This window comes from Corvus brachyrhynchos, unplaced genomic scaffold (genome assembly GCF_000691975.1).
Source record: "Corvus brachyrhynchos isolate BGI_N302 unplaced genomic scaffold, ASM69197v1 scaffold140, whole genome shotgun sequence".
In the NCBI taxonomy this organism is placed as follows: Eukaryota; Metazoa; Chordata; class Aves; order Passeriformes; family Corvidae; genus Corvus; species Corvus brachyrhynchos.
In genome coordinates, this window is record NW_008235809.1 from 118,840 (window position 1) to 131,801 (window position 12,962).

At 38.9% G+C, this 12,962-nt stretch overlaps 1 protein-coding gene across 2 annotated transcripts in view; it reads right to left on the bottom strand.

Moving 5' to 3' along the window:
• Positions 1-12,875, bottom strand: part of TARS (threonyl-tRNA synthetase) — a 14,570-nt gene extending 1,695 nt beyond the window's left edge. The window contains exons 1-17 of one of the 2 annotated variants that reach the window (XM_017727335.1): positions 12,701-12,875; positions 11,671-11,861; positions 10,515-10,638; positions 9,338-9,459; positions 9,006-9,123; positions 8,142-8,206; positions 7,982-8,060; positions 7,287-7,433; positions 6,259-6,357; positions 5,372-5,538; positions 4,710-4,872; positions 4,484-4,621; positions 3,730-3,807; positions 1,947-2,047; positions 1,739-1,843; positions 991-1,063; positions 157-271 (exon numbers count right to left, since the gene is read on the bottom strand). In XM_017727335.1, the coding sequence (XP_017582824.1) occupies positions 157-271; positions 991-1,063; positions 1,739-1,843; positions 1,947-2,047; positions 3,730-3,807; positions 4,484-4,621; positions 4,710-4,872; positions 5,372-5,538; positions 6,259-6,357; positions 7,287-7,433; positions 7,982-8,060; positions 8,142-8,206; positions 9,006-9,123; positions 9,338-9,459; positions 10,515-10,638; positions 11,671-11,861; positions 12,701-12,736 (1,921 nt within the window). In that variant the 5' untranslated portion in view covers positions 12,737-12,875. The remainder of the gene's footprint in view (positions 1-156; positions 272-990; positions 1,064-1,738; positions 1,844-1,946; positions 2,048-3,729; positions 3,808-4,483; positions 4,622-4,709; positions 4,873-5,371; positions 5,539-6,258; positions 6,358-7,286; positions 7,434-7,981; positions 8,061-8,141; positions 8,207-9,005; positions 9,124-9,337; positions 9,460-10,514; positions 10,639-11,670; positions 11,862-12,700) is intronic. The other variant, XM_017727339.1, reaches the window with a different exon arrangement.
• Between the last annotated feature and the right edge of the window lie 87 nt (positions 12,876-12,962).

Below are 12,962 nucleotides of genomic sequence, written 5' to 3' on the forward strand. Positions count from 1 at the left end.
GGAATGCCTATGATGTCAGCAGGAGAGGTTCTCTGCAGTGGAGACTCCTAGGAACAAATTGATCTACAACACTGATTACAACTCTCTGCCTCACTCACAGAATGATCAAATCCTGTAAAAAAAGGATCAGCCAGTACAAGGTAACAAATACATTACCCAGAATAAAGTTATACTGCGCAAGCTGAGCATTTCTGATCTTCTTGTTCAGCGTGCACCCAGGATCTACATCAACATCTGCCATAAATACTGCATCATGAAAGTGCTGCCTCACCTAAGGAAAAAAAGTATTTATTCATGATCATGAACTATGCACGAGTTGTAGATTTAAACCATTTCAGATTATCTGAACCCTAGAACAAAGGCACTGTCACGGGTTCAGACTTTGGAGATGAGCCCAGTTCAAGGAATTAAAATACGTCAGTTATCATGCAACTATATAAACACTAAGTAAGTAAGCAGTGATATGAACATCTAATGTTTGGCCTGAGTAGTGATTTTAGTTTAATATTGTAAAAGGCAACAGGATGGTGGACCTTACTGATTAAAAGAGATTTTTTAATTAATTTTGCAGACTATTTTATTTATATAGAATGTGCTTGAAACAAGTACAGATAAAGGTGTTCTGGATGCTAAATACGTAAAGACTCATTTTCATCTCTCTTACTGCTCTGCAAGATGCACACGGTCATGGAAGACTAGAAGCTGAAGGGTAAGACAGATTTGAGCCAGAGAAAAACTAAGTTTTCCAAAAACAAAAGTCTCACAAAGATCAATGTTCGTTATTCACATATCCAAAATCTAACTCAGGTTATTTTTAAGATAGATCTACAACTTCAGCAGCTAATTGTTGCTGTGATATAAAAATAACTCAATGTCATACGCAAAGACTTGGAATACTTCTCTGAGATAAATACTATTAATCATTAATAACCAAGTATTTCAGATCAATACAATATACTGAAAATGAAGCCCTGAAACCATATACATCACCTTTTGGGCATACTCATCACACGCTGGTCCCACTGGTACCACCATTACTTGCTGTGGGGACAGCCAGAGTGGCCTTCAATAAACAAACAAAACAAATTTATATAGTTTCCAGTATTTTTTCAGTATGAAAAATACTATTTATAGAGAGGAATAAAAGCCACACAAGAGACTCTTAAAGCCAGCTGCATAGATTGGGTTCAGAGGTGATGAGAGCCTTACAATTACAATAATTAACAATTATTTCCCCAAAAGAACTGAGTGTCTAAAAAGACTGCAGCATGGGCTGGAGCACTTGCTAACTGAAGATTGATGTTGTGTTTTACAACAGACAACAAAGCCTAACTGATTGAGCTCATTATTAACTAAGCACAGGAAAACATTTCCTTTTCAGTCTTGTCATAATAAGAGGGGTCACTCCCACTGGGTATTAACACAGGTAAAGCAGATCAGCTACAAAAATGACTCTTTACAAGACAGTCCTGCTGCAAAAGCAGTTGGGATGCACATGCCTTGGGCAGATTAGCTGTATGCTGCCCCTGCATGAGCAGTATCATGTAGAATCTACGAAATCTTGAATCATTTCATATCTAAGGAAGGTGGTTCAGAAGAAATTGCCCTGTGGTATTCCCAGGCATGTCACCCTAGCAAGTGGAACAAACAGACCCTCCTGACTCTCCAGTACTTGGGGCTAATTTCTCTCCTACATAAAGAGTTTGCTCAAACTGGAATAATAACTTTTCAACATTACCATTTGCCTCCATAGTTCTCAGTTAGAATGGCAATCATTCTCTCCACAGATCCCAAGATAGCCCGGTGAATGATAACTGGTCTTGTCTTGTCATTGCCATCATGGCTGTAAAGAAACGCTTTTGTAAGGTTTTTGATGCAATCTTATTCCTGTAAGTGTCACTAAAGTTAGACTACACAGAAATTAAAATCACCAGCCTTGTGCTTACCTGACAAAGGTGAGGTTAAATCTGACTGGCAACTGGAAGTCAAGCTGAATCGTAGCACATTGGTGGTAGCGGCCAATGGCATCCTTAATCTGAATGTCAATCTGAAAAACAAAAAGACATGAACTTCTACAACAGTTAAGAGACAAGCATTCCCTTCTAAAAGCAAATTCGTTGTTTTAAGATGGAAGGTTTCACTCATGAAATGCAGAGGAACAATATGTAGTCTTAAACAGCATAGTTTTACTTCAGCCTTCATCAGGCTTTAAGTGATTTGCAGGTTCTGATGCAAAAACTGTTAGAGCTAAAACAGGGTGAGTAACTAGAGAGATAATATATTGGGGAGAACTACATTTAATGTCTGACTGTAATTTGTGAGTTTCAGTCTGGGACTTTCATGGGCCTTTTCACTGAGTGAATACATAAATGCAGAGCTGAACACACCTCTCCACAAATGAGACTTCTTCAGCCTCAAACTGGCATTCTTTATTATAGAGTACTTGAACCTTATGTTACAAATACAGGGCATGAATACGAGACTATAACCTGTTAAACAGTCCACTTACCAGCAGGAACTCATAATAATTAGTAACTCTTGTTCTGACCTACGAGTCAAGCCTGTTCTTTCTTTTGCATCTAACACTTAAATCCTGAGTACACTTATGATACAACTTTGAAAAGACTTATTGAAAACAGTAGTCTTCTAGTGTCCTGACCTTACTTATCTATCACATTGCTCACTTACTCATCATTTTACCAGTATACACCAGGCTATATGTCTTATTTTAATTTATGTATTAAACAAATAGATCAGTGTTTTAACAACTCAAGATCTAAATGTCTTTCAGTTTGCATCCAGAATTCAGTTTATCAGAATTCAGCTAGTCACCAAAGAGCTTCTAATAATACAAGAAATTTTACAACCTAATTTAATTTCAAATCCAGACTATGAGGAGCAAGTGTAAGGTTAATTAATGTTAACAAAGGTTCCTGTGTGTTTGTCTTCTTTCAATCAAATGAGGAAATTATTAAATCTTAGCTGCTATAACACATTTTACCTACAAGACATAAACAGAAACTGATTCAATTTGCATACAAATAGAGAAATCAGAGCCAGCTTACTAGATGAGAACACAAACACAGATGTAGTGTAGGCATATTAAGGAAAGATTTAAAACCAATTTCATCATGCTCTGTGCCCTTATGTGCAAAGATGTTAATGAAATTTCTAAAAAGCCCTACTTAATCTGTCCAAACTGAGGAGACTGTCCTTAAGAAACCCAACAACTTCACATGATCAATGTGTGGGGATTTTTAAAATACCAAAACCCCCCAGTAACTCAATGCAGCTTCAAAACTGTGCAGTTAAAGGAATAAAAATTTAACCAGGAAGTTTACTTTCGATTTTCTCTTGACTTAGGATTCACTTATTGCTGAAAGGATTATTTCTAATGCAGAAGTTGCTCTGCTAAAACAGATCTTACACTGCCACCTTGTGTTTATGTCACTCACCAAACCAGTCAGCTGTTTAAGCAGTAGACGAATAGTTTATTCATGTTTAACTGAGTGTTAAAGCAGTTAAAACTATGTGAAAACCAGGATCACAGATGATTATTTTTCTCTCAAGTATGTTAGAGTTTATGTATCCGGAAAAACAGAAAATTTCAGTCAGACAGCGTCTTAAAATGGGAAAACAAAAAAAATCACTTCTTCCTCATCCCAGCCTTTTACCTTATCCAAACAGAATTAAAAGACAAATCCAGCTAGGGGTTAGCAACACACTAACCTTAGGTCCATAGAAAGCTCCATCACCAGGGTTTAACTCCCACTTCTCACCAAAGGCATTGAGGCTGTTTTCGAGTTGCTGGAGATAGAGGACACATAGACTCAAGTGTTTCTTTTCATGTTACACTATCAGGTCAGACTGCTACTACAAATAGGTGACACCATCAAATTCTCACTACTTCTCAGTTACTGTTGAAACACATTTATTTTTGAAAAGGGGAAGTTTTGGAAAAGCACCAGCTAAAAAAATATATTAATTTTGTCCAAATGTAAACACACTAAATTAATGCACTCATTTTGGAAGAGGCCAAATTAGCTAAGATGCAAGAACTTTCTATACTAGATTCAAAGTTTCTAGTTAATGTTGAGATGTAATCTGCCCTGGTACACCAAATGTCTATTCCTGCCTTATCTTCTCGCCAGCACTGCACCTGCAGGGGCCAACCCCATCCCTTTCAGCCTCACTTCTGGGAGATGGCTTTAAGTCTTATTACAGGGGCTGCCGGAATTGATTCTCTTCCTCCTTTCTAATTATCGAAAAAGACAAGGAGAGAGAGTTAATTCGATTCTGACATGGAGACTGCCTCTACACTGAGAGCAAACTATTTACAGCAGCCAGACTGAACTGAAGGCAGTTATCGAAGTTATATTGCTCATGCCCAGCCCAGCTTCACTGTACCTACCAGAAGGCAGTACGTTCTTAGAGAATATGCAGCCTTACATTGATTGAAAGGTTCATAAAACTACCGTTTTACCTTTTCAGCTTGATTCCACACTTCAATATCTCCCAGGTACTTTTCAGGACGAGTAGAGAGATTCAGTTTAAACGAAAATCCAAAGACATCATACACGGTACGCAAGAACTCCAGACAGCTCTTTATCTCCTCTTCAATCTTGATGATGATAGAAATAATGTCTCAAATATGGAAATTTCAGTTAACCTGATTGTAACACCCAGTTTCATCCAGCAGCAGCCCCTACCTGCTCCATAGCACAGAAGATGTGAGCATCGTCCTGCTGGAACCGGCGCACTCGGGTGAGTCCTGTGAGAGCTCCCGACAGCTCGTTGCGATGCAGGACACCAAAATCCGCCAACCGCAGGGGCAGCTCACGCCACGACCTCGGGCGATGGTCAAACATAAGGCTGAAGGAAAAGTTTATTACTTTCAGCTCGTTGAGAACCAAAATTCTGCAAAGAACAGCTAGGGAGAAGCAGCCAGTGATGAAGCACATGCCCATGAGGCCACTGGGGTAATCTGGATAGAGCCATCAGTCTTAACTAGTTTTGTCAGGAAAACAATCTCCTTTTATAGCTGGTAGGCTTTCCCCTCCTCACCGAGAGGAGACGAAACAGCTCCTAAAACTGAGCATTAAAAGCTGAATGCCTGAACTGCCACAAAATTGACAATGCCCCAGTAATGATGGGGCCACTCTAATGATGGTAAAATGACATGACATTTCTCAGTGTCTCAAGTGAAAAGAGCATGTAGACACCAAGACATATAATTACATCATTCCTGAGAGAATGAATAACTGAAGGTAACCATCTTTACAATTACACAGGCAAAGGAAGCAGAGTGGGTTTGGTTTTTTTTTTTTCAATCAGCACAACCTCTGGTAAACTGAATTTGCTATGTATTTACCAGTGTCCTGGACAGTTCATAGGCTTCAGAGCAAAGATTTCTTTCTCCACTTCAAAGGAAAACATGTTCTCACTGTAATGCTGCCAGTGCCCTGAAGTCATCCACAGTTTGCTATTGAAAACATTTGGAGTGACAACCTCCTGGAATCCACGTTTTCGATACTCACTCTAGAACAGACACAGTACATAAAATTAGTAATAAAGAAAGCAAAAGTAATCACAGACTTCCATCTGCAGCCATAAAAATATAAAAATGCTGCCATACGGAAGTCCCACGACTTAGGAAGGGAAGGGGGAAAGAAGACAAAACTTCAAGTTGGGCATGCCAGGACACATCCCTTCCACCACCCTTCCTCCAAACAATTTCTCTGTAGTAAGCAAGAACAAGTTTCCTCCCTGCAAGCAATGCAGCAGTCTCTAATTACTCAATGACTCTTTATATATTACATTTCAGCCCAAATATACAATAATAACACAGACTTTAAATATTACAGCAGGAAGATGAGAATTTTTTCCTACATATATTTTCAAAACAAACAGGTCTACAAGACCAAATTAAGTAAGTTTATTAAACCAAATCAATATGCATCAATAGAACAGCAGTAGTATGAGCTTAGCTCTACTATTAGATGTCAAAGAATTCCTATTACAAAGCACCTTTATCACAGCTTTAACTGCAGGTATAAACTACTGATAAAACATAACTTTGCAGAGATTGGGACAAGAACAATTCAAAGAAACCAGGTTTCTTTAGTTCCATGGCTTACACAACTAAAAGGTAACTTGAAGTGAAGGGCTATTAATACTGTTAAATGTAAGCAGGCTGTTATGTATTTTTTTTTAAATTACGCAATTTCTCCTACAAGATTTCCAAAAGATATTACTTACCCTTATGAACTCAATTAACGTGTTATAAATGTAAGCTCCTTTTGGCAAGAAAAAACAGCTACCAGGGCTGAGCTCATGGAAGAAAAACAGTTCTTGGTCCTGCAGGAAAATAATACTTGAAAAACTTAGTATTTGCACCCTACCTTTCTGACTTAACATTCACAAATGAATTGCTACTGACTGGGCATCACTAATCAAGAGTTTCAAAAAGAAAAACATGGGAAAAAAGCAATATCCAATACATTAGATGCATTTCACTAGTATTTTTATGGCTGTTAGCAGTTACAGGGAAGGCAATTGTTCAGTTTCTGTTTCACTCATTACTGATGCTCCAAAACTTTACACTTAACTCCCAACTGTGCCCCCACAGCTCCCTCTGCACATTGACAAGTAAATGTTTAGTTCTGCTTCTGCACCTCTCTAATTAACTAACTAACTCTAACTAACTGCAGCTCTCTGCACCTGAACTGAATGTGTCAACTATAGCTGGTTAATGTTACAAACTGTGCACACACCTGGTGTCTGCATATGTGGAATTCTTCAGTATTTTGTCATGATGTACTAGCAGCAGACATTTTAACCCTATTCAGGACTATCAGTTATCTGAGAGGGCTGTCCATCTAAAAAAACAAACCCAAAAACCAGCCAACCAAAAAACACAGCTATATATTGCAGACTCTGAAATCATGCAGAAGAAAAGAACTGTGTGAACAGACTGCAGCAAACTGTGTAGGAATGAGCATTGCCAGAGGACTGGAGCATTCATGGGTTGGAGACTGAAATGTTTATATTCTACTCAGATCGATGTGTGGAATAAGGATAACATGGTTTTAAAATATAAAAAAGTTACTTATTTTAGGACTTGGATGCTCAAGAGAAAAGTAGGTGACTTCACTACTCACTGAAAATAAAATAAAATTCACGTCTTGGTTGTGGCAGCAAGTATAAGCTGACTTCAAGATGCTTTCAATTAAGGGGTTATATCCACATAATACTTTTGAAATACAGTACTACAAAAGCTGTCTCACCCGCCCAATTTTTCTGTGATCTCTGCTTTTAGCCTCCTCCTGGAATTTTTCCCACTCCTTCAGCATTTTTGTATCTGGAAATGAAATTCCGTAGATCCGCTGGAGGGATTCCATATCAGCCTTGCCTTCCCAATAGGTAGAAGAATTCTGCATGCAAAAAAGAAATTAAACATTGAAGAAAGGGAGAAGCCTCCACATTTTACTACTACTGCCTGCTATAAAAGGGCATGCAATTATTAACAAATCATTAATGTGGAACAACTAAGGCACAAGGAGAATTTTAATGTGAAATTCAGTGCATCGATTAGAAAAAATCCTGAAAGGTAAATACAGTAAGTAGAAATGGTTTCAGGCTCTTGTCTTTTTTAAAAGCCTATCTGCTTTGTAGCTGTCCTATTCCAACTGTTTATTCATAAATCATCAGCTGAGCAAAAACTGTGAACTCTAATTGATACAGTTCAGCCAAACCTTAAGCCAAACTCACACTCCTGTGCTGGAAGTACAGGCCCTGGACACCTAGCTGGGCTTCACACCATGTGAACATCATTCTAGCACACAACCCTTTCACAATTTTTAACACTGAGTTTTTGGCTAGGTTACCCATTTCAGAGTACATTCCTGGCTAAGCCCAAAGACAGCAAAACATTTGAAGTGTTGCACTGAAAACATTTATCTAAGGCAGTTCTAGCACTTACCTTATGAATTTTTATGGTCTTTATCTTGCCAGTATGTCTGACATGAGGCCCTCTGCATAAATCTATCAGGGGACCACACCTAAGAAAAGGAAAGCATTTATTTGGTATATTTAATCCTAGAACCATAAATCCAGTAATATTATGATCCATGCATAATTACCTGTACACTGTAGTAGTTGGGGTATTGACCTTCTCATTCAGGATGCGACATTTGAATTTATTATACTGAGAAGAAAAGCAACACACATACTTGTTAATTCCCTGTTAAGAAAGAGAAGCGGCCAACAATTTAAATTATTTGCAAACCTGATGCTATGTTGCATCAAAACAGGCCTGGAAAAGAGACAGACAGGAGGACAGGCCAGTAGTGGAGCAAGCTGCCCAGAGAGCAGACTGTGTGCAGTCTCTGTCCTTGGAGGTTTTGAAGGCCCAAATGGACAAGCCCCAAGAAACCTGGTCTGACTTCAGTGTTGATCCCATGTCCTGTGCATGAGACTGGACTGCAGACCTACAGAGGCACCTTCCAACCAGAATGATGCTATGATTCTCCTTATGTCCTAACAGTGAAAACTCATTAATGTCTACCTCCGGAATGCCAGAAAACTTTTTTAGAAGTCCCCATTCTAAAAAATGTTTTATGAAGCTTTCTGAATGGAGCAGCAACATACGCAGTTACAGTATCACCACAGACAAGATAATACAACGTAACTGCACACATAATATATTGCAAATTTACATTCCTGACAAGTAAATGAAGAATGTGGCTTCACAGAATTTAGTCAGTTCACTCCGGGGAAGAATGAGAATTCTCAGTTTTAGAAAATCAGAATGCGTATTTCCAAGAACCTAAGAATTACTTCCTTTTTTTTTCCTGTTAAATATCACAAATGAGCTTCTAAGAACACATCACCTTAAAAAGTTAATTTGATATACTTTCTTCTACCACTAATAAAACATGCACTGAAGTTACAAATACTTAAGACTAATTGCACGAGGCTAGAAGCAACCTTCTAAAACAGCCTACCTTAAACATTTCAAGCAGTGTTTCCTTCTTAACTTCCAGTCTTTCAAAGGCTTGTTTTTCCTTCATTATCTTTTTGCATAATGTTTCCAAAGCAGAGAAGTCATTACTTGATACACCCCTAAAATAAACACACACAGAGAAGTGAGTAATTCTCGCTTCCAATTGCAATTTGTGATCCAGGTGCAATCCACTAACTTGCAGTTGGAACACCCTGCAAAAAACAAAGCCATGTGCAGCAGTACATGTGACTTTGTTGTAGTAACAAGCACACAGCAGAAATTTTGCTGTGACTGCCACCCCCAGCACCTAAAAAAAAAAAATACAAAACCTACCCTTCCTCAAGAAACATGTCATAATAAAATCCATTTTCTATTGGTGGTCCATAGCACAAACAGCCACCATAGATTCGTTCCATAGCTTCACCCATTATGTGAGCACTTGAGTGCCAGTAGACCTGACAGAAGTAAAAAAACAAGGGATCAGTCTGAATACACACAACGCATTTCCAATTTTTTTATTTAAAACCTTTTCTGAAACACTTGCGTTTAAGGACACTTGATGCAGATCCCACATTAGAGCACTGTGCAGAACAGAAGTGACCTGCCCAGCAGCACTCTCATCCTCAGAACCAGTGTTTCCAAAAAGCAGCACAACCACTGGAAAACTATTTACATTCTGGTAGCAAACAATTCATATTTTAAACTATTGCTGATTTATGCAATTATTGTCAGGAGACTAATTCAGAAACCTTTTTTTCTATGAACTTTAATCAATCAATCAGATCTGAATAAAGACCAAAAGATGTGATTTCAACATAAGGCTGTGGTTCTAATCCAGAGATCCTATGCATGGGACACTCCATCTCATAGAATACCTGAGGTTTTGACAAAAAACAAATCTCTTAAGACTTAGTCTGTCTTGGTTAGAACAGATTGAAATCACAAACTGGGAACAGTTATTTAGCCAATATGAAAACCCTTGGTTTGAATGCAAGACTACTGTGATGAGTTTGACTGAGAGCTTCTTGTACCAACTTTTTTCTGAAGACAGTATTCACAAATTTACTGGCTGTACACATTTATCTGATTGAGTAGCCAAAATAAAAAAGTAGATACTTTTGCATACACAAATTGCATACACAAAGAAAAAGAGCACCCTACTCAATACTTTTATGATTCTACAAGAAAGTATTTTTGTACTCAGTTTTGTTACCACAACCAGTACTGAAGACATAAGTTCAAAAGACCTACTTTACATTAATGTGAAAATACAAAGTTTTAACAAGAACTACAACAACTGCAAGCAGACCTGGCTACAAGTACACAGCAGAATGTACGTTATCTGCGGTACCACAACCCCTCTGGTAAGGAACTATGAGGAAATGCAGATATACCTAAACCATAAACCTGTTTTCTTCATCTTCTTAACACAGTAAATATTCAAATAACTGGAAGAGGCTGAGTTAAATGTAAACCTGAAAGGAAAAATGTTTTGGTAAAAGATACTCACTGCTTGAGCCTCTTCATCTTCAAACTTAAGCAGCTCCAAGGAACAATCCTCCTCCAAAGGACGGTCTAGATCCCAAACCACCTTGTTCACTTTAGCAATAACCGTGTTGTCAGCTAATCCCTGACTACAGAACAAATACAGAAATACAGTTGTAAGTAAGTATTTTATATTTTGAAATCAGCAAGCAGAAGTTCCCCAAATTTGCCCTCCAATTTAAGTAAGAATTCAGGAGTGCTCAGAATAGATATAAGGTCATAAATAAATTTCAAATAAATGAGCAGTTTAGCCAGTCCTGAACATTCATGAAAAATCCTACTTATATTTTAGGGATATGGAAAGAAAACTGCACTATATACTTAATCTTCACACATATTTGACTTAGAGGCAGAAACCTCAAAGTACAAACCTGACTTCACAACCCTACTGCAGTGTAAGACAGAACTTCTCTCTTTAAAGTTATCAAACACCATTTTTGACACAGTAGCTTTACTACTTGTAGCCACTAGGCAAAATACCCTTTTCTTGATCCCAAATCACAAAACCAAAGAAGGTTCTAATTACAAGGAGGTGAAAAAAAGGTTCCAATTCCATTATTATGGAAGGAAAAAAAAAAAAGGGGCCTTTCACCTTTAGGAATCACCCCATCTTTGCAATTTAAATGTCAGGATGTATCACTCAAAAATACTCCACAGCAGGTATAAGTAACCTGGAGATGTGCAATGCTCTTTTTAACAGGTATCTCCCATGCAAATAATAGTGAAGAATACTCATACTGTTAATTTTCTCTGTAATCAATTGAAACATAACCCAGCAGCCATCTTCCTCAGGTCAATGCAAACTGGTTTGCAGTGCTGGAAAATGCATCTGATAATTTACTAGCAAATCAGTTCTTAATGCAACACCAGTACTTGCATGGAAAAATATGCTATTAGGATGTGTCTAAAAGATCTCAGTTTTATTCTTATTTAATTTTAGAAACTGTATCTTTATAAGGCAAAAGAAAATTGCACTCCAAAGCTAAAACCCTACTAGTTACGTTCAGTTTATTGTATACAAGATGCTTTGAGAAGACGTGAGATAAACGACAAAAAAAACTATATCCCCTTAAGCCCACTGTCTGAAAATGATTGTGTAGTATCACAGAATAGAAACATACCTAATTCCACAAGCAATTTGATACGGAGTAGTCTTCCAGGATTCAGCATCAACCTGCTTGCCATCAGGTAATGTAACTTTGATGGGTTTACTGTCATTTGCAGCTCTTTCTGCAAGGAGTGCATCATGTTCAGCCTTAAGTTTATTGTACATCTCTAAACGCTCATTGATAAATGCAGGCCAGGGATTCAGCTGTATGTGATAAAGACAAAGGAAAATGATTAATAGATCATTAATCTGATAGCACATCATGTCAAGAATGCCAACACAACAGACACACTTTTCATAAGCAGCTATGTGATGCTATCTACAGGTGCTATAACTAGCAAATAATCACCATTATTTCAGGTTACATCGTAACCTGGAATATCGTAAGGCCTCAGCTTAATGAAATCTGTACCACTGTACACCTGTTCAATAAACCACACATGTTACCAAACAACTACATCATTAAACACCTGTTTAACAAACTATGTGAAGAAAAAAATCAACTAGAAAAGAGTGTAGAAGTTCAATGTAAAAACAGGTTTTTCTTATTAGGTCGAAAAACTGAGGGAACACTCTAGTCTGAGCCACCCAGACAGGAACTGACTCTAGTTTAAACACGTGTAATGACGTCAGGACTATCCGCCTGGACACAGCCAAGAACTTGGCTCAGGACTGCTGCTGACTAGCCGCTGGCCCTCCGTGGAGTCAGAGGGCCACGAGGTGCCACCACGAAGACGAAATAGACAAGAGCACCTCACGCAGGCGTTCTTCACCTCCGAGATCTGCTGCCTGCCTCTGGCTGCAAAGGGGCAGAGGGAAAAGCATCACCTAGCCCAGCTATGGGAATCTGAGCTGCTCTCCTATTACACCAATGCAACTCAGTGTAAAACAGAACAGTGCCACTTCATGGCAATCTGTGGGAGATGTAACTGTAATGCCTGATAAAATACTTCAGAAGGACAAACAGTAGCAAAGCCAGCAGCGCACAGAGAAGCAACGAGGACTCCGCATCCTCCCGCCCCCGCGGCCGAGGGGCTGCTCACCTCCGACCGCCCTCCATCGCCAGCCCCTTCCTTCATCTTCTTCTTACCGCAGTCTGCTTTATTCTCTCGCCCAGCGTCCACCTGCGGAAGGCGAGCACTGTTCAGTCATGCCCCGGCAGTCGCTCACACCTAAGGCGCTTTAACTCCCCCCTGCCCCATACACCACGGAAAAGACCCGACATCCTCGTCCCGCAAAGCCCAGCTCCCTGCTCCTTTTCCTGGGAGCAGATCCCACCGCCCTCCGGAGCTGGGGAAATCCTCG